The sequence below is a fragment of the Anastrepha obliqua genome, chromosome 4 (genome assembly GCF_027943255.1).
Source record: "Anastrepha obliqua isolate idAnaObli1 chromosome 4, idAnaObli1_1.0, whole genome shotgun sequence".
Taxonomy (NCBI): Eukaryota; Metazoa; Arthropoda; class Insecta; order Diptera; family Tephritidae; genus Anastrepha; species Anastrepha obliqua.
In genome coordinates, this window is record NC_072895.1 from 109,500,166 (window position 1) to 109,527,821 (window position 27,656).

Below are 27,656 nucleotides of genomic sequence, written 5' to 3' on the forward strand. Positions count from 1 at the left end.
GCCGGTGTGTTGGGCAGTGCTCTCCGAGAGCAGGAGTGAGAGTCGAGTGGCGAATCTTCTGGCTGTCTGTTGTGATTGCAGCTTTTCGATGTCGAACATTCTTTGCGTAGGTAGATGTACGTTTTTTGCTGCACAGAGGCGTGTGCGCAGTTTGGCTGCAACAAGGTAATGATCCGAGTCGATATTGGGTCCTCGGATCGTACGTACATCTAATACACTAGAAGCGTGTCTTCCATCTATCACAACATGATCGATCTGGTTTCGCGTTTTTCGATCTGGAGACAGCCAGGTAGCTTGGTGAATCTTCTTATGCTGGAATCTGGTGCTACAGACTACCATGTTTCGGGCCCCGGCGAAGTCGATCAGCCTCTGTCCGTTACCGGATGTTTCGTTGTGCAGGCTGAATTTTCCGACTGTGGGACCAAAAATTCCCTCCTTGCCCACCCTGGCGTTGAAGTCGCCAAGCACGATTTTTATGTCGTGGCGGGGGCAGCGCTCATAGGAACGTTCCAAGCGCTCATAGAAAGAATCCTTGGTCGCATCGTCCTTCTCTTCCGTCGGGGCGTGGGCGCAAATTAGCGAGATGTTGAAAAATCGCGCTTTGATGCGGATTGTTGCGAGACGCTCGTCCACCGGAGTGAACGACAGTACTTGGCGACGAAGTCTCTCTCCCACAACAAATCCGACACCGAATTTGCGCTCCTTTACATGGCAGCTGTAGTAGACGTCGCAAGGTCCTATGTTTTTCTTACCTTGCCCCGTCCATCGCATCTCTTGGATGGCAGTGATGTCAGCCTTTACTCTCACGAGGACATCAACCAGCCGGGCAGAGGCACCTTCCCCATTAAGGGACCGGACATTCCAGGTGCATGCCCTCAAATCGTATTCCTTATTTCGTTTGCAGGGGTCGTCATCAGTGTTGGAAGTTCTCATCCGAGGCTTTGTTGCTGTTTTCATTGGGGGGGGGCTTTTTAAGTGGCGGGTCCCAAACCCAGCGCACAACCAGCTATGCTGGGATGCTTCGCCTTCTCACTTTAGCTCACTCCCGAACGGGTGTTCGGAAGCTAACCAGAGGATACGTGGGCTAATCCCGGACATTGTGAGCTGCTTGAACCATATGTAGAAGAATCGTCCTGGCCACTCCCAAGTGAATGGCGATCAGTAACTTTCCCCACTTGCGTGGACTTCTACACATGGAACCATCTGGAATGACTGATTGGAAGTCAAAAAAAAAAAAAGAATTGGAAGGGTTTTAAGATAGGGACGTAAGCATTAGATTCAGTAAATCTTTTTATGCCTCTCTTGTCAAAGCCTGGGTTGTCGCTTTGTCTGTCTTGCAGCAGGTGCACCGATATAAAATTAAACCGTGGTGCCTTATCTAATTACGACTTTCAGAGAATATAATTAAGTAAAAGTATTATAAGTAAAAACGAGTGTTATGAACGCGTCAAAAGAGATCGTTAGTTTATCGAGGAATTTAATCTCAGGCCGTCGATAACGAAAACTGACGAAAACATATATAAAGTGAAAGAAAAGTTGATCAATAACTGCAAATTAACCGTCAGAGAGCTGGCAGAAGACTTGAACATTGCTTATGGATTCATTCAGGGCACTGTACTTATAGTTAATGATATGGTGCAAAAAAGGGGCAGGCTGAATTCGACCCAATATTTATCATACACATCATTACTAGATGCGAGACGTAACTTTATAAGTACGACATTTAATCCAGTCGTCCAAGCTACGAATGAATCAAGTCCAAACAAACCACGTCGTTTTCTGTCAAAAAAGAAAGCAATGCTTAATTTTTTATTTTTATAACAGCGGTATTGCGAATTTTTGCCAGGAGGTGAGACAGTTAATAAGAACTGTTATTTGGATGTTACGATTATGTGAAGCAATTCGCTACAAAAGGGAGTATTTGTGGTAAAACAACTAGTGGATTTTGCACCATGATAATGCACCGTCGTACAGTGCCATCATTATCCATGCATTTTTGACCAAGAACGAAACGAATACCATCCAAATAGAGTTCCAGAAATGTTTAGAGAGCTAGATTAAACGCTAGCATAAATGCGTTGCAGTTAATGGGCACTACTTTGAAGGCGATAATATCACTTTTGAAGAATAAATACTCGTACTAGACTTGAAATTTTCTCAATATATTTCGGGAACTTTTCGCTCAATTGACAAATTGTAAAATCAACTTATTGACAAATTTTTCACATATTGTTGAATCGAAATTTGCAACACAGAGTGTCGTGCTCAATATTCTACAGTATTCAGTATTAATTAAGTCAAAGAGAAGGTTTCTTTATTAGATATTTAGTTATATCTAAATCAGCTAGTTGTTAAATTTTTTCACAGTTGTTATTAAAGGTCGAGAAATCGGTATACAATCCATGGCAAATTTTGCAACAGTTATTAAAAATAAATAAAGAGAAATATTAAAATTGATCAATCTTGAAGTCAAATGTATAAAAATTATTCCAAAATCAACTATTATAGATTTTTTCGCTATTCTTTTTACTTTTGACACTTGACACGTGGTTATGGGGAAGGCACAGATAAGTGGATTATTTCCTCTCCCAAATGCTGAGCAGACACGGCTACTTTCAGTATTATCAAATAGGTTTGGTCTCTCCGCTTCACCACTCTACCCTACTTGCCCGGAGAAGGTTGAAGACATGCGACACGTACTTTTCTACTGTCCAAGATTCGCAAGAGAACGTGAGGAGTTAGCCACTATCCTTGGAAGACAGCCAAGTGAGAGTAATTTAACTGGAAGTATGTGCATTTCTAAACATTGCTGGGATGCTGCATACAAATTTTCCAAGCAAGTACTGCGAACGCTACAGAAGCAGGACGAAGAAAGGCGAACAATAGAGCTGTTTCAGTACCGGCAGCTAGAGCAAAATAATATAATATTAACGCCCTGATCCGCGTCTGATCACACCGAACTTCCCGAGCTAAAGTTATTATGAAACAGTGTTCCAGAGGAGGTCGACTCAGGCATACCGAACACAGTTATGAATGCTTGAGTTAACGACTCATGTGCATATCATATGCAGACAAGATGGTAATGCACGTGACATTACCGTACACTTCCGACGTTCCATTTACTTCTTAAGGGGGGACTCTCATTTATCGGGTCAAAAAATCGATTTTTTGGAAATAATTTTAATCTATTCTACAACTATTTAAGAATATACTTTCAAAATTTCAAGTCGATATCTGTATTTTTGAAGGAGTGACAAAATTTTTAACAGGACGCGACGGGTGGCCTGATCGCCTGTATCCAAAACTTTAAACGCGTTTTTCTCGAAACATCATTTTTCGATTTTGTGTACACAATTGAGAACGCTGTATTGAACCAATCAGGCTTTACAATAGCTCATTTTAAAGATAATTAAATTGTTTTCAATGTGACATTAAGTGTTTTTTAAAAAAAAAAAATTTTCATATTTTTTTGTAATTTTAAAGTCAATTTTTATGCATGAAAAATCACTTTTAACATAAAACTGGGTAAAAAATATCAATTTCGACATTTTTTTTTTAAATCAAAATGTCACATCGAAGGTATTATCCTAAAGTTTTAAAAAAAATTTGGTTTTTTTATTTCAGAAAAAAATTCAGAGCGCTAGAATGTACACAGATAGAATGAGGTGCCATGGACGAGGTGTATATTTCCATACTTAAAATGTTTTTTTCTTCTCCAAAAATTTTTGTAGACAGTCAAGATATTTATTAAAGTACTTTATGAATTACAAAACGTTTGAAGTTATTTTACCTGAGAAAAAAATTCCCAAAAATGATGCATTTTTCGACCGTCTAAATGAGGGTCCCCCCTTAATTGAGTAATGGAGACTATCAGCGATGTATAACCTCCATACGTCATAGATAGAGATCCTGAACGCAAGTTTCCTTTGTGGTTCTTATCCACAATCACGGCTCTACCCTCGATTTTTTTCTAATTTTGTAAAGAAAATATCATTTGCAAACTTTTCAATACATCAAAAATAAAAATTTGATAAATGTTTGGAGAAATTTCATTTCAAAACTTTGAAAATTTAGCCGTTGGAACCTACTTTTCTATAACCGCTCAGAAAAAGATAGACTTACCTCATGGCGGAACGAAAAAAATTTAAATTTATGCTAGTGCTGAGTGCAAAAGTATACTATTTTTGGTACCATTTGCGCCACGTATTGTCCTGTAAAATTCTAGCACCCAAACATCGTATCTTGAATAAGGCGCAAAAATTAAACAATATCGGTTCATTATATTGAAGAAATCGTATTAAGCCACCCAAAAATTATAAATTTGAAAAAAATCCGACAGATCGTAATACATTAGGTTAATATGGTCTAATTTTTAAGGGGCTATCTCCCAAAGTTTTACTCTTATTGACCTAAAATTTTGGGAGAATATTCCAGAAATATTTTACTATTAACTGTGAAACAAAAAAGAATAAAAGGGTTTTTAATTTTTTTTTAAATGCTCGTACTCAAGTAAAAGTATAACCTTGAAAAACTAAAGTATCATGAAACGCCCCTCGATGAATAATTCCAAGTGAATTCCACTCGTATAAATATATAAAGTTTTTCCAAAAAATAATTATTTATGAACTTACTCATTTCTCTTAGATTAGTTTCACAATTTCTTTTATTCGAAGTTTATCTGCGTATTTCAATATTTTTTTGCTTACTTAAGCGTTAACTATACCTAATTAAAGGCACACAAACATGTATACGCCCACATATAATTAGGTGTATTAAATATTTCATGTACAAACTCCTTGCCCTTGCTCTAGTGATTATTCAATCAAGATAACATAGCAAAACATCTATCAAAACTCACCATTGTATCGGTGTATTCAATTAGTTTATCCTCGGAAACATCATTAATTTTCTTGGCCTCCTTAAGCAAATCGCGTAGAAAGTTTTTCAGCTCATCAGCTTCGATGTAACCAGAATTATCAGTATCGTATTCACGCCAAATCTGCAACATTCCAAAAAAAGCGAGCATAAATAAATGGAAGTGAATGATAAGCAGAAAATAAACAAATTACACAAAATCCTATACCACTTCAACAACAAGAATAACGAAAATTAATAGTGAAATGTGAGCTTAGAGGCAGTGATGTAAATCTTGTGTAAAAGTGGGCAAATGGTAGGCAAATGTGTGGGAATAAATGACAAAAGGTGGGAATATTTAAGTTGCAACTTTTGCTTTTCTATAAAACTTTGCATTGTTGTGGCTCTACAGGCGATTTCGTTAGTCGCACCTCCTACATTTGTGAAACTCTGACAATTCTTCATGGCAAATTCAAGAGCAACAATTTCTTATGGGAATATTGGCTAGGATGCGAATGTTGGACTGCTACGTCACGGAATTGACCTTTTTCCTCCTCCTCCTTGTTGAAAAGTTCAAAAAGTAACTTTTCGCGATTATAAATGCAAAATCGCCCTATGCTAATAAGAAAGTTACGCAGCCGATTAACATCAAAGTCTGATAGCTTCTCAGGCATTCACAAAAATTCTGAATTAAAATTAGCATGGCACATGAGTCGTAGATGCTGATATGTTTCTTTCTCATCATTATCCATTTTGACTTCACTATGACCTAATTTTTCATATTAAATAAAGGTGTGGAAGTCATGTTGTTGTTGTTGTTGTTGTAGCAGTGCATAAAATTCTACACAGCACAGTGAAGCGGAGCCCTTCGCCATAATGGAGACAGTGGAAATCATATCCAAAATAGAGTAAAAATTAAGATACTTTCGGACAGCCAATCGGTTCTCAAAGCCTTGAAGAGCTTCACATTCAAGTCAAAAGTCGTAATAGAATGTAATAATGCACTCAACAAACTGGCCACTCATAATCGGGTCTCACTGATTTGGGTACCAGGACATGAGGGGCACGAAGGAAACGAGAAGGCCGACTTTTATGCCAAAAATGGGGCGGGCAGAAGTGCTATTTGATGGACCAACCACATTTTTCGGCTTTAACAAATATAATATAAAACAGGAAACCAAAAAATGGATCCAAACTAAAATCAGGGAACTCTCTAACGGCCCAAGCGGCCTTAATCACTCAAAAAAGTTTTTAAACTTCAATGCCAACAGAGCAAAATCTGCTTTAACCCTAGATCAAAAAAGGCCTCAGATTTGTTGAGCACTTACAGGTCACTTTGCCTGTAATAAACACTTTAACACAATAGGGGTATCTAGCCAAAGATTATGCAGGTTCTGCTGTGATGAAAAGGTGTCTAAGGAACACTTAATCACCAACGGTGAGGCATTAGGCCATAGAAGGCACAGCATCCTGGGCTCGTACATACTACAGGAGGAAGACCTACAATTGCGTCCTCCTAAAGAGCTGGTTCGATTCCTCGGTATACTAAATAATTATAATTAAGTAATTAGTGGCGCACAATAGATCAATCAGGTCGCAGTACCTAAAAGCCTTAGCCCACCCTGTACAATCATTACCATTACCATTAAGATCACCGCTCCCAATGAGAGTTGCAACCTTGTTTGCACCAAAAGCTTCCTCGATCGTTTTCCATCTATTCATGGTTAGAAGAGCTTGCAACCCACACCATACGGAACTGGTTCGGTGCTTAACTTTTTATCAAGCAAAACCTCACCCTCTCTACTCGCGAAGAAAACACCTCAAACATGCCGTCCTTAACCAACACAACAACTGAGTAGGCTGCATTCAGATAGCTAATTACCCAATGCTATAATATTTCACTTATTTTTGCCATGTTCTTTATTTTATAGTATGAGCACTTAATTATAAATTAATTCATTTTAAATTATTAGTTTAATATAATTTTCCAATCAATTTTAACTATTTATCAATGGTAATTTACCAAAAATTTGCAGACACATAATAAATATCTAACAGCGTGTGGATTTCGCCAAACCATTAAATTAAAAGCCCCGTCAGCAAGCGTTAGCGTTAAAAAAATATTTTTTGACATGACACTGACACAAATAAATGAATTTAATTAGAAGACGCGACAGCTTAACTAATTCATTATGAATCGAGGAGGCTGGTAAGCAGGCAGGAAGGCAGATAGTAGGAAATGTGTTTTTCACGCTAGGTTTGCAAAATTAATGCATATCCAATTACGCGGAAACAAATTAAGAAAATAAATAAATGCCGAAATTGAATGCAAGCAATAAATCCACAGGAACGTTTACTGAGGGAAAATGGAAAATAATGTCTGCTCAAGCGAGTTTCGTTCAATGTTCTCCTTCAGTAAGTTGCGCTTCTAGCGTATCATTTCATTCGTCTAGAACATCTTCGCAGCTCTCAAATGGCTTTTGAAATAAACTAGAAGTGCATGCGTACATACATTTAAATTACACTATGATCAAAAAGTATCGGGATGGTGATGTTGACTATTTTCTTCGATTGCCAAGGCGTAGTGCACCATGAGTACCTTCCATCGGGTCAGAAAGAGGAAAGAATATTTTTTATCCGTTTTAAAACATCTGAGAGATGCTGTACGTCGCAAACGTCCGGAAATGTGGGAAAACAATTCTTGGATTTTGCATGATGATAACGCGCCAACGCACCGAGCCCAAATTGTGCTGGATTACTACTGTGGGCAAAGAGTAAAGTGAATTTGGTTGTAAAATGAAAAATCTTTATTTATTCTTGTAAATCAATTTCATCCCCTTCAAAATAATCCCCTCTCAATGAAATACACTTATGCCAACGATTTTTCCAATCCCCGAAACATGCCAAATAGTCCATTTCCGGTATAGCCATCAGCACCTTCTTCGATTCAGCTTTTATCTCCTCAATCGACTCGAAACGCGTTCCCCGGAGTGGTCTCTTGAGTTTTGGGAATAACCAGAAGTCACACAGAGCCAAATCAGGCGAATACGGTGGTTGCGGAACGATATGCGTGGAATTTTTGGCGAAATGGTCACGAAGAACAAGTGCAGTGTGAGACGGTGCATTATCGTGATGCAAAAACCAAGAGTTGTTGGCCCATAATTCTGGTCTTTTTAGACGAATTGCTTCACGTAAACGACGCATAACGCTCAAATAATACTACTGTGGGCAAAAAGTAAGGTGAATTTATTTGTCAAACTTCGCGGGATTAAAATTTCACTCTAGTTATTTTTTCAAGAGTTGGCAGCACTGTTAATAACATCTGGGCCAACTTTCATGTGAATGTCATTCTCAGTAATATATTTACGCTTGTGTTTACCAAACGACCAAGAGTGCATTTTTCGATTTTTACAATGTCTGATTTGATTGAGCAGAGAAGTGCCATCAAATTTTGTTTGTGGAATGAAATTTCGGCTGCGGAAACGTTTAGCATGTTGCAGAAGGCATTTGGTGATTCGACCATGTCGCAGAAAAATGTTTATAAGTGGTGCAAAGACTTCAAAGAGGGTCGAGAACGTGTTGATGACTTCGAGCGCTCCGGACGACCATCGACGTCAACAGATGACCAACACGTCAATAAAGTGAAGGAGTTAGTGCTCAAAAATCGTCGGTGGACTGTTAAAGACCTTACTAATATGATCGGAATATCAGAAGGATCTGTGAAAACCATTTTGAAAGACCATTTGGGCCTACGAAAAGTCAAATCTCATTTGGTACCGAAAACTCTCAATTTCTTGGAAAAAAGTCGTCGCGTTGATGTGTGCGAAACAATGCTTTCAGACTATCAGGACAAGCTCAAATGCATCATTACGGGAGATGAGACTTGGATTTATGCTTACGACCCTGAAACAACCGACCAATCAAGCGAACATCGTGCTAAAGGCGAGGCCACACCGAAAAGAGCACGTCAAAGTCGTTCAAAAATAAAGGTCATGATGACAATTTTTTTCGATTTTCGTGGTGTGGTGCACTATGAATTCCTTCCACCTGGCCAAACTGTTAATAAGGAATATAGTTCACATTGTGCGCTTACTACAATGATGCTTAGTATCATCAGCTTTTCATCACATAACAATGTGACGCTTCTTGAGAGTCGCCCAAGCTGCAAGCGGAGGCTAAATTTGAGATGAACCGGAGTGAGTAACACTAACAGCCTCCAGCATCAAAAGTTTATTTAAAAATATTTCAGAGATAAAGCTCTACATAATTAGAGAAGTCATGATGGTTAGAAGACAATGCTGTAAATTTCTATCGATTACAAATTACATTTCAGGAGTTAAACCTGCCTTCCTTTCATGCCTTTTATGGCTAAACTACATTTCTCAGGTATAATGAATTCCATATATCATTCGAAAGGTATTATGACGTTGAAAGCAAGGCAATTATTCAAATTGCATCACGGGTTTCTTCCTAAGAGCAAATGTGATTTTCGAGAAGAAAGGCTTATTCGATTTTGAAACATTAATACCCAAATTTGCAATTTAGTGACAAGTACCCATATAAAATACTTAAATATTTAATAAACATAAAAGGAAGTTCGTAGCGTAAGCGGATTTATATATACGTAATTTTTGTTTTGAAAAAAAAAGGTTTTACTTCAATTATTTCCAATTCGAAAGTTCTTTTTACGGCCAGTTATTGTATTCCTCGCAATCATTTATTTTCACATCATTAGTTTGCTTTGGCTAGCTAGTTTGCTACAAATAAATATCTCCCCATTAATGGTCAAAGAAAACTTGCTCAGTGTTAGTGCAAAGTTAGCAACTTCTGAGCGCAAATTGATTGAAGGGACACTACGGGGCGTATGAGTAACACAGAAGCCTTTGACGAATTGGTAGTGTAAATAATAAAAGGAACAAAATGTGGTAGAAAGAACGGAATACGTAAGCATAAATTGTTTTCACGTATGTGCTGATGTATGTATTAGAAAATGTGGGTAAAAGCTGTAACTGAACTATAAAATTACGAACTAAAAAATGTTTACATGCCCTTAAGCTCCAATTTACATGCAAACACATATTTTACACACATAAGTAACTTTAAATTCTTGATTAAACGTTTACGTTTCACGAATGCGTATTTTGTGCTTTGAGTTCCCTTTCGAGTATTTTACAAAATTTCACCAAGCGTTTTAATTGCATTTTGCTTAACTTACCTTCATGAATTCAACGCTCGATTCCAGCGGGTTATCAAAACGGAAGAGTAAAAGGAAATTCTCCTCCATTGGTAAAAGTTGGGCAAGCTGCAATTAAAGAATGAAAGACATACAGAAAGTTAAAAACAAAAATATTAGCATGTAACGAAAGAAAATCCTTAAAGTTTAAAGCTGGCTACAGAAGCGAATTGGGGAAAACTCTCAATCGACAACCTATCAAAGTACGAGAAGTACACCCATTTCGGCTCTCAACTCAACTCATTTAACGCTTAATTTTTATACTTTCTTTTTATTTTTTATTTTGATTTTTTTTGTGTGACTTTTTCCATTTTGCCGCCTGATTTCTTCACTGCTTCACTGCACTAACGTTGACTTAATGAAATTGAAATTTGGCATGAAAATCCAGTAAATTCCAGTCAAGCGCAACCATTCCGCAAATTCGCAATCAAATTGAATTCGAAGTAAAAATTGGAATTTTGTAGCGCAGAAATTGCAAAGCAAAAAATTGTCATCAGTGGTGGTGATGATGCTGGTGCTGTTGTAATGGAACACTTTCGTTCTCATATAAAAATGCATATTATGGTCGAAGGCAGCACACTTAACTGCATTTGTATGTATGTATATGTGTATTTTGTTGAAATCAGCGTATCGGTGTGGGCATTTGGCAGTCGTTCTAATGGAGCGTGCATTGCGCAGTCAAACGAGGCTTACCACGATTAAAGCCTAGCAATATCGCACAGGAGTAATAATGCAGAGAAATAAAAATTAAGTGAGAGGGGCGTGGAATTTATTTTACTTTTGACTTAACTTTGCGGATCTGTGGCAAATTAATTTTGAAATGAATTTATTAATATTATATTTCACTTTCAGCGGTTTTTGTTTTGAATATTTCCTAGAAAAATTATATAGAAAAATTTTAAATATTTTTTTATGACGAATTTATTTGTAAAATTAGTTTCACTTAATATGTAATAAATAAGTAAGTATTAAATTATATTATTTTATTTAATTTGCTCTACTAGTTTTTGAATGAGTTTCGGAAAAAACAATTTTGGAAAAATTCAATTTATGCTAAATGTCTAGAAAGTCAGACCAATTCTCGACTTCTCAAAGAAGTAGGGCGTAAAAGAACCTGCCTGCCCTTTGAAAGTAACTGGCTTAGATTCAAGGGATTTAAGGAAGTTTTTTGGACTCTCTCCAAATCGACAAACAGTTGCAATGCAAAATAAAATGAAAAGGAAGGTAGGTGCACAACATTGGTAAGCGTGGAAAGGCCTCTATACAAATAAATCCGTAACGAAATCGTGCCACCTTTAACACTCTCATCTGCAAGGTGGAGCAAAATTAATCGCCCTATCGCAAGAGGTTATAATTTTTGCTATCATATTTGATACTTATGAACTAGACACCTACAGTATAAAAATACACAAGCAATGATATTTTGTGTCAGTTTTTTTGGTTTTGATGCAGCTTGAATATCGCCGTCGATTTCCAAATCGTGTCGCGCCAACTGGCCAAACATTTCGGTGCTTATCTGCTCAATTCGAACAGGCTGGAACCACACGGATTCTTGCAAAGCATGACTGCTATCGCACTGGTCCTTCTGCCAAGATCATCACAGATGTGGCTGCCGATATCGTTGAAATCGAAGAAGCATCAACTAGCCAAAGAGCCATGCCATTTGACATCACTAGACGAGTCCTAAGTGAGTTTTAGTGAAAAAACTTACACAAGTTTCTCTACAAATCGCAAACAGTGTATCTGTTTATGCCTGCTGACCGTCAGTAGCGTGTGAATTAAGGTCAAGCCATCCGCAATCTTAAAAATGAATAGGACGATTTTGTGTCGAAAATCATTATGAGCGATGAGGGGCAATTCCATTTAAGTGGTTAGGTTAGGTTAGGTTAGCCTGGTTGGCAATAAGCCGCGCATAGACCTTTTGGTCCGTATTGCTCAAAAGGTAGTCCAACAGCACTTTTACTATCTCATCTACTATTTCGTTCCCCATAATGCCTTTCTGACCAGGTACCCAGTAGATATAAGCGGTTACGTCAACAAGCGTAACCCTCGTTTATATATATATATATGGCGCTTATACCCTTTTTTGGCATTTGACCGAACTCCTTCTTCAATTTTTATGGTGTGCGTCTTAATATTTCCCCGCCAATGGAAGGACCCCCAGTTTTAAGCTGGCAAAGTAACATTATAAAAGTAAGAGAATTTAAAAACTTTAAAAAAATTTTCTATAAAGTATATTTTGTACTAAAAATTTAATAAATATATATAAAAATGTTTAATTTAAAAGAAATTAAAAAAAAAATTATTAAAAAATGAAAATTTGTGGATTTTTTTATAATTTACAGAAAGTTCGAAACGTGGACTTATATGATTGTCGAAGGAGAATGAACTACACTAGGCATCCAATGAAAGTATAAATTTCTCAATGGTTATTTAAGTGCCGATTTATTAAAATAAATGAATATTAATTCACGTGGTACTATCACATTTTTGAAGCTATCTGAATAACAAAAACATAAAAGTACACCTTTTTACCAAAAAAATTGTGTAAAAAAAATTTCGTGTAAAAAGAGAGTTAGGTCAAAACAATATTAAACAATTCTTTTAAGAGTTCACTTAAAAACTTATTTCGTGATTTCACATTTTAATTCATTCAATATATTATCAAAAATAAGTCATTAAACGGCGAGAGCAAGAGGGATTTTCCTTTTTTTCGTGTTAAAACAAAACAATTCGTGTAAAAATTTTTTTTTTTTCTTTTTATTTCGTGATAAATCGAATTCGTGTAAGAAGAGAATCACTTCCAGAGTTCAAACGAAAAATATTATTTTTGTAATATAATTTAAAAATAAGGATTCTAAGACAAAAGGCGTTGGATGACAATATAAACTGGCAAAACTAAATTTCTTCTCCTTCTTAATTGGCGTATTAACCGCTTACGCGATTTTGGCCGAATTTAACGAAGCGCGCCAATCGTTTCTTTCTCGTGCTAACCGGCACCAATTGGACACACCAAGTGAAGCCAAATCCTTTTCCACCTGATTTTTAAAACGCAGCGGAGGTCTTCCTCTTACTCTGCTACCACCAGCTGGTACCGCATCGAATACTATCAGAGCCGGAGCGTTTGCCGCCATTCGGACGACATGACCCCGCCAACGTAGCCGCTGGATCTTTATTCGCTGTGCTATGTCTATGTCGTCGTAAAGCTCATACTGGACAACGTTCCATCGCCTGCGATATTCGCCGTTGCCAACGTGCAAAGATCCAAAAATCTTATACAGAATCTTTCGCTCAAACACTCGAAGCGTCGATTCATCGGATGTTGTCATCGTCCAAGCTTTTGCGCCATCTGCTTTGCCAAAACTAAATTAGTAGCTGGTATTCCCACCTTTGCTCTGAATTAGTGCACGCAGATGCTTTGGCATACTTCGAACCATGGTTTCCAAAAAATTTCCGAAGGAATATTAACCCATTGATGCCTAATCTCTGAACAAACTAACTTAAAGTTTTTTTTTTTATATCTTCATAAAAAAATATTTAAGTGTTTTTTATTGACTTCATTATTTATTGCTTCTGTTATTATAATCAAGTTTTTTTATTAATTAGTATTATTTTTAAAATTAAATATAAAGCAAGCAACTTGTCTAAAATTGTCACTAAGTCCAAGTGTTATAATTATTTAACGCATTGAATATTGAATTATAAGATGCCACCGTTTTGTCAACGCTGCAGAGCTTTGCTTTAAACATTTTTATTTATCTTAAATTTTCAAGAAAATTTTCCGTGGAAAATTTCGTCATTTAATTTTCCTCATATTACGTAAATCTCTTGAGTTGCCGTGACAAACTGAATCCAAACACTGTTACTTACACCAATGAATAGCGCAAGCACAAAACTCAGCCACACATGACTTATATTTGCATTTGCCATGCTGCCAGGTGCTAGATGGCTCCACTCATAACCGCATACACTTAGCACACAGCTTATGGTATGGCAGATTTTGCTGTCATTGCTTACGTGCACACAGTTGAATTTTAACACTCATATTTTCCATGCATACTTTGAGGCGCTAAACAGCTGCTAACTCGGTGTAATTGCACAGAGGTGAAAGTGAGACAAATTCAAATTCGTGAAAGCGTGCGCTCCACAATTGTCTCTCCACGAAATTGTTCAAATGTACGCGAATATCTCATATCTATGAAAATGTCAAGTGAAAGTGCAATTTAAATTCTAGCAATTGTGGGTATTTGTGCTTCGCTATTACTGGTGAAATTATTAAAAGGGTAAGGCGCCAAAAAGCATAAAAAATTATTTGTCTGCCCTGTTAATGAACATCCAAAAGAACTGAGACTCTCTTTTGAGTAGACAAAATATAAGTCTTAGTTAGCTGAGCCTTCAGTAGTGATCAGCAGAGTTCAAGTGCATGTCTTTAGGATATAGGGTTTTGTTTGCTAATGCAGTGCAAATTAGAGAAAGAAGAGAGATTTTAAAATGAAGTAAACTTAAAGTATGCCGACATGCTTCAATCTACCATTATGACATTCAGACTGCTTTAGTGAAGGATTGTAAGAGTCTATTCGCGAAATACCTGTCCACTGGCTCATGCTGGCGATCATCTAATTGGATATTCATTCAAATTAACCTACAACGTAATATTGTATATTAATAGTAAGAAGTTCTAACCATTTTCCGATAGGCAGATTTGGAGAGGTTATACCAGTACTATACGGCGATTTTATTGACATTTTGTGAAAATTCGCTGCGTCCTTCAGCACCTGTACAACTAAAGTGAAAAGACTGTGTAGACGATCAACAAAATTTGTGTTGTTTATCCAATCATATCCAATACAACATCAAATGCAACAATAAATTTCACTTTCAAAAAACTGCTTTGCGGCAATATAGATGTCGAAGATAAAGTACGCTCTGGTAGGCCAGTTGGAGCGTGAATACTTATTAGATTGCCAAGGACGGGAAGACTATACGTAAAAAATCATTTGAAGCCATTTACAAGTGCACAAGCCTAGTCTCAATAAAAAGAAAGTCCTGCAGAAAAAAACTCTAAATCGAATGCAAAAAAACTTTTGGGACTGAATTAAGGCCTGTGATTTTTAACTGATACTCAAGAAGTTGCTCCAGTTTTGAATTAGATGGTAAATTGCAATGAAAAATGAATCATACGCGGGAATAATAACTGAAAAAATTATGCTTAAGTCACGGTGTGTCGGCCTAAGTGATGGCCAAGTCCGGATTAACAGGGAAGAAGATTTTTATGGTACTGAAGGCGCCATGGGAAAATTTGTTGAAAAATAACAAAATGACGGACTTTTGAAAAAAAGGTATGTTTTTCGGGTGGAAATCAGACTGTAGTATGGAAAGTTAGGGCTTAAAAGAAACAAAAGTAGCACCTGCCAGAATGACAAGGCTACAGAATAATAATCAGTTTAGGATGTCCTGAAGAGCCAAAATCCTGTTAAGACGCTTACTTTGGTGTCACACTACTACAAAAAAATATGTAAAAAAAACAATTGATTTTGTAACTATTTCACGTCAATACATAATAACAAACACGATCACTGAATTAAAACTCAATAATAGCTCAGAACTATCGAAACTCGTAATATATATTTTATATGAAAAAATTTTGCATTTTAACTACTCGTAGTAAGATTTTTTCTGATTTTTAAGAGGGTTTTGAGCCTAAGTTTCAAGATTACACATGAGTGTGGTTTTTCTTTTTGTTGCTTTCTCTAGAGAAATGTATTTTACAAATAAGTTTTGCATTTGACCGATTCCATGGCAAGTGATTTATTTGGATTTTGACATTGAAGGTAATTTTTTCAAAAATTGGTTTATTTGAAGGATTGAATATATTTGTCAAATAAGAAAAGAACTGAAAGAATTAAAAAATTACATAATTTTTAAAGTGGAAGTGGAAGTAAAATCTTCAGTTCTTTTTAACTTGTTTACAATTTTTTTCACTTTTTAGAATAAAATACACTTTTTATATTTTATAGATTTGCAAATAGATATAAAATACGAGTACGTACGAGTATGCTAGCGTTTCGCCAGAGCAGCACTTTGCAATGATTTTTCACTGGTTTGCTGAACGAATATGAATATAACCGCAGTATACAACTTTTAGGGATTACTGATGCTATTAATTGCAAAAATATGAAAAAAAATCTTTGATTTGTTTTTCTTAGAAGACAAAAAAAAAAAGAATTACCAAAAATTTTGAAATAAAATTTTCCAAAAAATTTTGATACATGAAATAAATTTTTCCCCCAACAATTGAATAAAAATATGAAAAAAAATCTTTGATTTGTTTTTCTTAAAAGATAAAAAAAAAATTTCCCAAAATTTTGAAAAGAAATATATAATACTTTTCCAAACAAATTTTCATGCACGAAATCTTAGATTTGTTTTCCTTAAAAGACGAAAAAAAAATTCCAAAAAATTTTGAAAAAAATGTATAACACTTTTCCAAAACAATTTTGATATATGAAATATATTTTTCCCCCAACAATTTTAAAGAAATAAATTTATTTTCAACAATTTTGCGCTAAAAAAAGTATTCTTTTCGAAAATAAATTTTTAAAAACTAAATTTCATATTTCACTTTAAAAAATACTGTACCAAAACTTTCAGCATTTAAAATATATCAAAATAATTAATTTATAAAGTTATTATTTATAAAAACATTCTCAGTAAACTTCGCAATACTCAAGACTACATATAAAGCAATTTTCGAAAAAATATGCGATAATGTCCAAAATACTGGAATCACTAGAATTGGAATCATGGATCTCAATTTTAATGGAAATTTGAATTAAAATATTTTTTGGCTGACAAAGGGGTTTTTCAGTTAAATTGCGAGCTTGTAAATGAGCTCGTGTCTGGTTATTTATTGTTTGCTTCCTTTTGGTTTTTTTTTCTTTTTGCTTCCACTTTATCGGTTTTGTGTCTGCTTTCGGTTCTCACTCAGTTTATTTCCCATATTAACCTCCTTTCGAAACACTTTGTGCGTGCACGATTTCATTACTTATTAGCAATTACTAGATCCCTACAAACGAAGCTAATCTTCAATATTCATTTTCTAACGAATACAGCATTCATGCAAAGTTTCATCATCAATTTAGCGACAGAGTCATTAGCCACACACAGCCAAGACACGCAGCTACTAAAACGGAATTCAATTTCAGATGACAGCGGAAGAAAATTAAAATTCCGCCAACACACAAAAGCAGTCAAATGCAAAATTGCTAAGCATCATCCTTTTCACATGCGACTATAAACGGAAATGTGTGTGTGTGTGTGTGTGTGTGTATGAGATTGCATAGATATCCCACATATTTGTGTGAGAGATGCAGGTGCGGAAACCGCAGCGCAGTAGACTCGCAGTAGCATCGCAGTAGCGGAAATACGACGACATATTGTCAAACTTTTCGAATGTGCCCTCAAGAAAGTGGTTATGAAAAACTGCAGCTAAGCGTTAGGATAACAAGTAAGCATGCAACGAAGCGTGTAGTGGAGCTGCCACATTCTGCATAATCCATTCGAATACGACGAAGGCAGGCATGAAATGCATGACACGGCGTTACTTCAATTTTCTACATTCCATTTTCTTCGCACTGTTAAGTTACACAAGAGCCAAGGAGCAGCAGTAAGTGCTGCGGGAACATGAAAGCGAAGTGAAAGTGATAGAAAAGATATAGGAAAGGAGAGGAAGCTAATGAAAAAAGTGTTATGTGAAAAATGAAGAAAAATGTAAAAAAGATTAAAAGACGTAAGAAATGTGCAAACAAGTGCAAAAGTTTGCAAAAGAGTGCAAAAAAGTTGTGCAGCAAAATAAGCACTTGCGGAAAAAACTTCACATTTTTACGCATTCATGTTGCAAGTGTTGCAGTAACGCCTGCTGACAGCCAACTTGCAGCTGCTTACAGCGCTAAAGTTTCGCATGATGGAATTTTAAAATGCAACACATTGGCTGCCAAGAGAAATTAAAAAAAATTGAATATTACAAAATGCTGCTACTTTAGCTGGAGAGCAAACGAAAAGTAAGGGCATACAAAAAAGTAGTCAAAACATACAAGCTGCAGTGGCCAGGGTTGACTTGAAGTACCGCAAAAACTACTCTCCAACGAAGGGCAACTGTGCATTTCTGCATTGTTGTAAATTGCAATTTCATAGCGGGTAATTTAGTTCGAAAAATTGCAAAGGAATCGAATTAAAGTTAAGGGGAAGATAAACTTGCTCTTTATGAGTACGCCAGTGTAGCAGCGAAACAGTAAAAAAATACGAAATTGTAAATCAAGCAAAGCAAGAGAGAAAATTTTTCTTATGAAATGAAAATATATACGTATAAGTATATGGAAGTGTAGAAGCTGGGAAATGTAGTAAAAAGAATAAACTTCAAGTAGATACTCGAAATTAAAAAAAAAAAACACTACTCTTACAAAGAAAAGCAATATTCCCAAGAGAATGAATTCGTAACATTTTACTTGCAGCTTGGGCGTCTTAAGACTTCTCTCCAACGAGTACTTTAGTCTTAGTTAGGTGGCTGCCTCCAGGGGACGTACTTAGGCAATTGGGCGAAGGAACCTTCCGCTGTGGTGCCATTTAAAATATGTACATAGATAATAAAGTAAAAAATATCGTAATAAGAGGAAGGGGACAAGAGGATGCAGACAAAGAATATAGAGGCTAAGGCAAAACCGCTGTATGCTGGTAATAAAGTTGCATATGCAGCAAATATCCAAGGCTGATAACTCCTCTTGAGCTGTATGAGCTTCACGATGACATATACATAGTGCAGCGAATAAAGATCCAGCTGCTACGTTGGCTGGGTCATGTCGTCCGAATGGCGGCAAACGCTCCGGCTCTGACAGTATTCGATGCGGTACCAGCTGGTGGTAGCAAAGGAAGAAGAAGGCCTTCTCTGCGTTGGAAAGATCAGGTGGAGAAGGATTTGGCTTCACTTGCGGTGTCCAATTGGCGCCGGTTATCACGAGAAAGAAACGACTGGCGCGCTTTGTTAAACTCGGCCAAAATCGCGTCAGCGGTTATCGCGACAATTAAAAAGAAAAAGCAAATAACTCCTCTTGAGATTGTAAAAGTGAAAGCCACGATATCGAAATGAGGCCAGCTGAGTTGAAGCTGCTAAGCTGATTCGACCTCATCATTCAGCTACTGTAATAGACAATCGAAGTTATGTTGAGTTTAAGTTATCTGAGCTCAAACGATTCGAAAGCTTTGCTGGTAGGTTAGTGGTGGGGACGTTTTAAATAAATCGCCGAAGATTTATGGCATATCCTGAAGTTCATACTAAGTTGTTCTCAAACCTAGTTGATAAAGCATCCAAAGGAGGCGAGACTTTCTCTTGAATGGACGAAGTTTGAATGGAAGATTTTCTGCGTATCATCCAAGAGCACCGAATTCTTTCAATCATATTCAGTCCTATGCTTGATTGAGCGAACCATCAAAGTGGAGGTTTGTGTTTAATTATGGTGTGATCTAGCAGCATGGAGTTACTTCCCTTTTATTTCTCTTTCCAATATCCACACTTTAGGATTACCGCACTTACTTAAAATGAAGATTATTAACAGTGATATCCAAAGGGATCTCAAGAATATCCATCCTATATGGATTATTTGATTCTTCATATTGAGCTTTTTCAGTATAAAGTTTCCAACTCAGCGCCGTCCACAAGCGTCAAAAAAAGTCGTATGCGCTACAAATGTTATTAGATAGTTAGATCATCCCTCTGAATCAGTAGTGTTCAAAAATATGAATCCAAGCGCATAGGAAAATGGTTAACAATACAGTGAATAAGTAGAACCTTTTCTTTATTCTCGGCTGTCTAAGTGGCCATCCATGCCTCAAATTTATATAAGCACCAGAGACTGATATACATCAAAGAACAACAGAAAATCTTTGCCACTACAGGGAATAAACAGAAGGGACTCAAGGTTACGTTGAGACTCACTGCATGGATTCCCAAAAGATAATACGCGGTTAAGGTGCCTAAATCCAGTGGGAGGTTTGGTCGCTAACAAAACTTAGAGGCTATTTTTATTAACTTGGTTCTAAAATCGATCATGATTGGGCATAGCTTCTCGATAAGCATTGATAAACTTTCAATTTCAGCTTACGAGATTCTAATCTTGGCACCAATTATATATAATATTCTCCTGAGAATTCTCACTGAGTAAAATGAATGTGTGCAAAATGACCGCGTAGCCGAAACAGAATTTGCGATACTACAACTCGTTAGAGCCAGGTTTTCAAACCCACTTTAAACATAAAAAACCAAGTGATAAAAAAGGTTTTAATAATAGCGTCTACACCTCGTTCGAGTGTATTTCTGTCATTGAAAAGCTCCTACCGTTCGCAGACGGCATAAAACTGTTGGTACCTCCATTGAGCAAAACCCAGAGTCATATCATAAATTGGAGGAAGAGCTCGACCAAACACCCAATAAACACCCAAAATTATCTAAGATCTCTATCACTTCTATGAAGAAAAATCCTCACCATCTCTTCTATAGCGTAGCGTTAATCATGGCGCTAGACTCTCTCCGAGAGATGGGAAAGCAAGCAACTTAAACGAGCTCACAGGAACATATATGCATTAAACCTGGAATATGCAGGGTGGGCCATATAGCGTTTACTTTTCGAACCACCTATTTTTTTGAGAATGGTAACACAAATGGCATGTAAAATGTGTTCATAATTTGCTTAAAGGTTTGACATTTACGAAATACGAGGGGTTCCTTTTATATGTTGGGATTAAAGAACAAAAACAAATTTTAATCATCGAAAATCACTGTATTGTTTTTCAAAATATTCTCCATGAAGATCTATACACTTTTGCATGCGTTTGAACCAATTGTCGAAGCACTTTTGCCACTCTGAATGAGGTACCTCCAAAACATGCATTCCGAATGCCGCAACCGCTTCGTCAGGTGTCGAAAAACGTTGACCTCTCAGTTTGTTTTTTACGTACGGGAATAAAAAGAAGTCATTCGGTGCCAAGTCAGGACTATACGACCCATTAATTCGATGTTTTGGGTGCTCAAAAATGGAGTTGTTTGAGCCGATGTGTGAGAGCTCGCATCGTGGTGAAGAGTGATCCGTCTTTGGCGATTGGTTTTCCTAATTTCTTGGACAACTGGCAAACAAATGGTTGTGTACCACTCAGAATTTACTGTTCTGCGTTGTTCTAGTGGTACGGTTGCGACATGTCCAGTTTTTCCGAAAAAACAGGCGACCATTTGCTTGGAAGTGCTTCGTGCGCGAACAACTTTTGCTGGATTTGGCTCATCTTGAAACACCCATACAGTCGACTGCTGTTTACTTTCGGGCTCATACGCGCAAATCCATGATTCGTCATCTGTCACGATGTCATGGACGTGTTTCGAAGCCCCGCGATCGTATTTTTTAAGCATTTCCTTCGACCAATAGACACGAGCCTTTTTTTGAGCGATTGACAAATTGTGTGGGATCCAACGCGAACAAATTTTTTTGACAGTCAAATGTTTATGCAATATTGAATGTATGCTGGTCCCACTAATGCCTAAGATTGTCTCAATCTCACGATGGGTCACATGACGATCTTGTAATATCAGTTCGCGCACAGCATCAATGCTTTTCGGAACAACAACTGATTTTGGACGACCTTCACGAAATTCGTCTTGGAGTGAACTACGACCACGATTGAATTCACCATACCATCGATAAACACTGGTCCTTGATGGAGCTTCATCACCAAAAAATGAATTAAGCTCATCCATGCAATGTTGCTAAGTTAATCCACGTCGAAAGTTGTAAAAAATAATCGCACGAAAATGTTCACGATTTAATTCCATTTTTGGACCGAGGTGAATCTTTTAAGTTACTGTAAACAACACAAATAGCGCTGGTATTTCAAAACGTTCTGAGTACGTAAAAGCCAAAAAATGTCAAACTTTGCGATACAGCTGTCAGTTGCCAGATTGCAACACCAGGGTTGCCAAATCCCGACATATAAAAGTTACCCCTCGTAGGACGCTATACGCTTGAACAAAATTGGGAAATATTCAAAACCTATTTCCAAAGTGGTGAGTCTTCTTCTTCTTCCGCGGTTACAGTAAATGGCGAGCGTTACCGTGACATGCTCAACGATTTGTTTCCAAAAATTTAAGAGGATGACATGGACCACATTTGGTTTCAACAGGACGGTGCAACTTGTCACACTGCCAAAGTTACACTCGAACTTTTGGCTACCGTTTTTGAAAACCGAATAATCAGCCGAAATTCCGATATCAATTGGCCGCCTCGGAGCTGTAATTGAAGCCCGTTGGACTATTTTTTGTGTAGAGCCGTTAAGGACAAATGCTATGCGAACCATCCAGAGACGATTGATGCTTTCAAACACGAAATCGAAGTTGCCATTTATGAAATTGGAGCCCAAACAATCGAAAATGTGCTTAAAAATTGGGTTGATCGAATGGCGTACTGTAAAGCCAGTCGTGGCAGTCATTTGAACGATATTATTTTTCATTCATAAATGACAATGTTCAATCTTCAAAATGAAAAAAAAGTTTGAAAAAATATTGATTAGTTTGTTTTTTATAGCCGATTCAAAAAGCAAATGTTGCATGGCCCACCCTCGTAAGATTCAAGGAAGCAAATTATGATTTCTAGAGAACTGGCCTATGCGCAAAAGTCAAAGAATCCATTAACAGAAGCTGAGCAAATGCACCCAATTTCGAGGAATGTGCTTCAAATTTCCTAGAAACAACTGTTTAAAAGATTGGAGATTGGACATTCTAAGCGCAGTATCGTTGGAAGAGTTGAGTTGACTCGCTGTACGATCAGAATGGTGTGGATTTAGGAATCGGGTTTGAGGAATTGGGGAAATCTTTCTTACCTGGAAATCCTAATGACCCCTTGTAACTTTTCAGATAGACATTCAAGATCTTAGACTCTAAGTGCAAGTCTCTGTACTCTTCTCTTCAATCTTTCCCTTCTATCAATTCCTAACTGCTTCTTATTGAAATGGACTCAACTATCTGACTTAACAATGAGTAAGCTGAGTTTGCCTCTTATATGGGCCGAGTCACTCAGGTGTTCAAGGCAAACTGGCTAATGAACTGATGAACTGCGGTTACTTGGAGTACACAATTTTACCGGAGTCAATTTAAGGGTCAAGTATAGGGAAGACAGTCGAGTACACCAAAGCTCTCACTAATAAATCTCATGTGATCATTGATGTAGTACTGACATCTGCAAAACAACCAAGAATTTCCTGAAAAAGTCCGACATTATGGTGGGAAAATTTCTTCCCATACAGAGAAGAAGGGAGCTACGAGCTCTGATAGGTGTAGATACGTGGAATTAGATTGACAATTGCAAATACGATATACATCATTGACTATCTACTGTGCACAACTTGTTCGGAGGATGTGGATAGTACAAAGTATTTTCTCTGCCGCTTTCCGGCTTTTGCGAGACTTAAATGATATATGTTTGGGTCGGAAAGTCAGACTCCTTTCCCTTATGCCTCCCTTGACAAACTTCTAATATTCATAAAAAGAACTGTAAAGTTTGCGGGATCCAAGGCTCTCATTAATAAAGCTCATTAAACCCTTTGGCATAGAACAGAGCTACATTCTCTTTCCCTCGACAAACCGCTAAGGTCTAAAAAACAAATCTCTAAATGTTTGCCGAGGAGTAATGAATCCCCACACCATCTGCTTCTCCCTATACTTTAAATCCTATCTCTTGGCCTTAGATGCCTTGGGCGTGAAAAATTTACCGACCATCCACAATTCCATTCCTTTCCATTAGATGCCCTTTCATGGAGCAATCGCTTTAAACAAACTTAAGCTAGAAAGTAGCCAAGATTCTGCTTGGCTGCATTCACCCTCTCCATGCAAGTAGAAGACAAAGGAAAAACAACAAAAATTTGTATTCAAAAATTACGCATCAAATCACTTGAAATAAAATATTATTCATCTCATTACTGTTTGTCACTGTCACATTCACACACGCACACACTCACATGCACGCTCATTAATTAAAAGTGACGCATGCAATGTGTAGAAGACACATGTGGCATTTGTGGCGCAACAGCCACAACCAGCTCTGCAAACGCAACTGCAGCCATAAACGCATGCAGCTGCGCTCACCCAGAAGAAGAATAGTTGGAAGTTAAGCAACACAAAAACCAAGACAGCACACAAGCTGTTGTTGAATAATGAGTGGCAAAAAGAAGTCAAAAAGCAAGTGTGGCTCGCCCTTACGATTGCATGCTCACACGCGTGCACTCATACGCACTCATACATCAGCAACTATTTTATGATGAAATAAAGAAAACATGTAGATACTAGTTCCTTCTGTAGTAGCGAAATTTCGGCGAAAAACCTGTTGCTGCCACTAAGAGAAATAAGAAAAAAACAAAATGATAAAACAACAAAACACAAAGCATGTTAGTAGCTCACTGCAAGCTTTCTATCGCGCGTCAGTCTCTTTTGTTTGCTTCATTTTTATTTTTATTGATATTTTTTTACTTCCTTTTTCATTGGTTGCCAGTAGCCGCTATTTATTTCTTTGTTCGCCAGCCCGACAGTCAACACAATGCATTTTATGTGCAGCTGTCACTTTGACATCTTGTTTGTCGAATACTTTTTTGGCACACTGTCGCCGCGGAGATTCTTGCACTGCTTGGCATTGGTTGTTGTTGATTTTTATACATAGCTGTTGGTTGATTGTGTTGTGGCGTTGAACATTGTCTGCTGCAGTGGCGAGTTGGCCCTATATTAAATTGGTCACATGCATTTAGACATTTGGTTCATGTTTTTGTCATTGGTGCGAAATTTTACATAATTGGTAATACATTTTTTTCGACTAAAATAGGAATTATTTAAAAAAACATTTCGAAGTTTGGATACATTTTGTACCACCTCGACAGCGCCATGACTTATGTGACTGCCTTTTTTGGAAATACATACAAAACCGTGGAGTAGCATGCTAGCATTTTACGTCGCCTGATTTTATAATACAATTTCGATGAAATATTCCAGCATTAACCCAGATACCCATCTAACTGAAGGAACCTTCCCCAACCAACAGGAACAGACGAAAGTACAAAAACAGAAATATTAACCAGTGATAACTTCTTCTTCTTCTTCTCCCTCTTCTTCTTCTAGCTCTTTTTCTTCTTGATGTCAGGATAACCGCTTACGCGACTTCGGGCGAGTTTAACAAACGCGTTTTTCGTTTCTTTCTTGTGCTAGCCAACACCAGTTGGACACACCAAGTGAGGCCAAGCCCTTCTCCACCTGATCTTGCCAACGCAGAGCTTCCTCTGCTACCACCTGCTGGTATCGCATCGAATACTTTCATAGCCGGAATGATAACTAGTGAAGACTTACCAAAAGAGAAAACCCCTCCTGCTGATGAATCAATGATTACAGAACAAATTCTAATTCCTTCTATCTGTACCCAATGATACCTCTTCAGATTAAGTTAAAAAATGAGAACCAAAAGCGTTAAGTCTCACCCTCGTTTGAGGTGGACAAATTGGGATAAGATGCTAAGATGTTCTACTTAATTATCAGCCTCATAGCTATTGAAGTAGAAAGAAACCTATCTGCAGGAATTCCCATCGAACAGTTGGATTAAGGCCCCCACAACTAGCGAAGGTTACGGTTTTGCTCACTCCAAAAGTTCCGACGATCGTCTTCAACACATGCTGAGCTAACCCGAGACCCATCTGATCTATAGTTAGCTAGATAGTTAGCCAGCGCGACCCCCATCCCTCGTTGTGTGCGTAGAAATCAAATCAAGGGTACACCACGCAGGCAGCTCGTAAGCCTGGTGCCCATTTAAATTTAATAATGGAATATTTTGGATGCGAACGAGAAGAAGGTGAGACATTCTTGGCCGAAGTTGTACTTGTAGATTCCGGATTACCTTTCATAATAAATCAGCATAAATTGAGGTTCTTCTACTACTCACACTTATTCACTTTCAAATCCAATTCCTAAAAGAAAGGCTATCCGCCATTTCTAGCCGCGTCTTTTGAAAGACCCTTTATTTGAGTATGTTTGTGTATATATCCATTAGTAGGATGCTACTTATATGTACATATGTATATGCAAAAAAGTATAGCTTAAGGGTACTTAGGTTGCGTTTAATTTGCTTAATGCGCGCATCATTTATTCTATTAAAGCCTTATAATTGCTTACACACGCTGCGAATTATTATTATTATTTTTTTTTTTTTTTTGTGAAGTTGTAAATCACCCGCCCAGTGTAATGTACATCTTCTTTCTGTTCCAAACTTAATTCATTTATCTTTTTATAGATGGGACGAAAAAAGCAAATGGACTGAAAAGAATTTCACCTATTCAGCATTTCCTTTTTTTCTACCCCTTACCATCTTATCTGGCCATCATCATCTGCTTGTCATCACCTCTATTTGTTGCTGGCTCACGCCACCGGACCTATGCATCGATTATGCGAGATAGCCCTTAATTTAGGGGTCACAAATGTGCTCACACACATACATAAACATACACATGTACATTCTTATACTCATACGCATACATTGATATTCACTCAACAGCTGTGTGCTGCTGCACATTGAAATCATTTGTATTCATTTCACCAGCTTTTTAACCAAATGCGTTCAAAGCCAAATGTTAGTTACGCCCAGAAAATATTTCTCTTTCATGCGACAATCACAATCAATTTGCATGTGACATCAAAGTGGTTGCACCGAAAAAATAAGGAAAAAGGCTTGCAAAAAACTGAAAGGAAAACACTTTGAAAATTGGAAAAAGAAAAAATTAAAAAAGGTAGAATGAATCGCACGAGAAGTTGAAATGTGCTGAGATGTGAAAGCGTGCGCGCCTTCCATTTTCACATTTTACTGCTCATTACACACATCCTCATTTTTTAAGTTTTTCCACTTTTAAACTTTTTTAATTTTTTGCAACCTTTCTTGTTCACTCTTACTCACTCTCTCTGGAAGGTAAGATTCCTGCCTTCATTTCGTTCGCTTCACTTACCTCTCTAATGTCGATTTTTCCATCCTGATTATCATCGTAAGCCTCCATAAAACAGGATTTCAGCTCCTCAAGCATTGTGTCGGTGACAGCCTAAAAATAAAAAGAAGGCAGACAAAGCCAAAAAGTATGTAAGTAAGTATAAGTATGTGTGTACATACATATATACGTATTATGAAAGGATACTTGAAAGTGTGTGCAGTGAAGAGGCAAAAAAATCAATGCGGGCTTAAAGGATGATAGAGCGGCAAAGCTGCTAAGCAACGCAGTGAAATCATTGCCTCCTGCACCGTAAGTTATCAAGGATGCGGAGATTGTTCAAAGGAGTTAGATTTTGTGCTTAAAATTTTTCTATGCGTATTTTAGACCTACAAATATTTATGAAATTCTGCGAAATTTTTTATACGCAGCAAGTGAATGCATTTGAATCAACGAATGTAATCTAGCAATAATTTCTTTTTTTTTCTTTCGAGCCTGTTGGTACTAAGAGTTTTGTATTAAGAAATATTATTCT

At 37.2% G+C, this 27,656-nt stretch overlaps 1 protein-coding gene across 1 annotated transcript in view; it reads right to left on the bottom strand.

Annotated features, from left to right (window-relative positions):
- LOC129244339 (calbindin-32-like) overlaps positions 1-27,656 on the bottom strand; it is a 166,162-nt gene that overhangs the window by 75,774 nt on the left and 62,732 nt on the right. The window contains exons 4-6 of the mRNA XM_054881959.1: positions 27,146-27,235; positions 10,070-10,156; positions 4,859-4,999 (exon numbers count right to left, since the gene is read on the bottom strand). Of these exons, the coding sequence (XP_054737934.1) occupies positions 4,859-4,999; positions 10,070-10,156; positions 27,146-27,235 (318 nt within the window). The remainder of the gene's footprint in view (positions 1-4,858; positions 5,000-10,069; positions 10,157-27,145; positions 27,236-27,656) is intronic.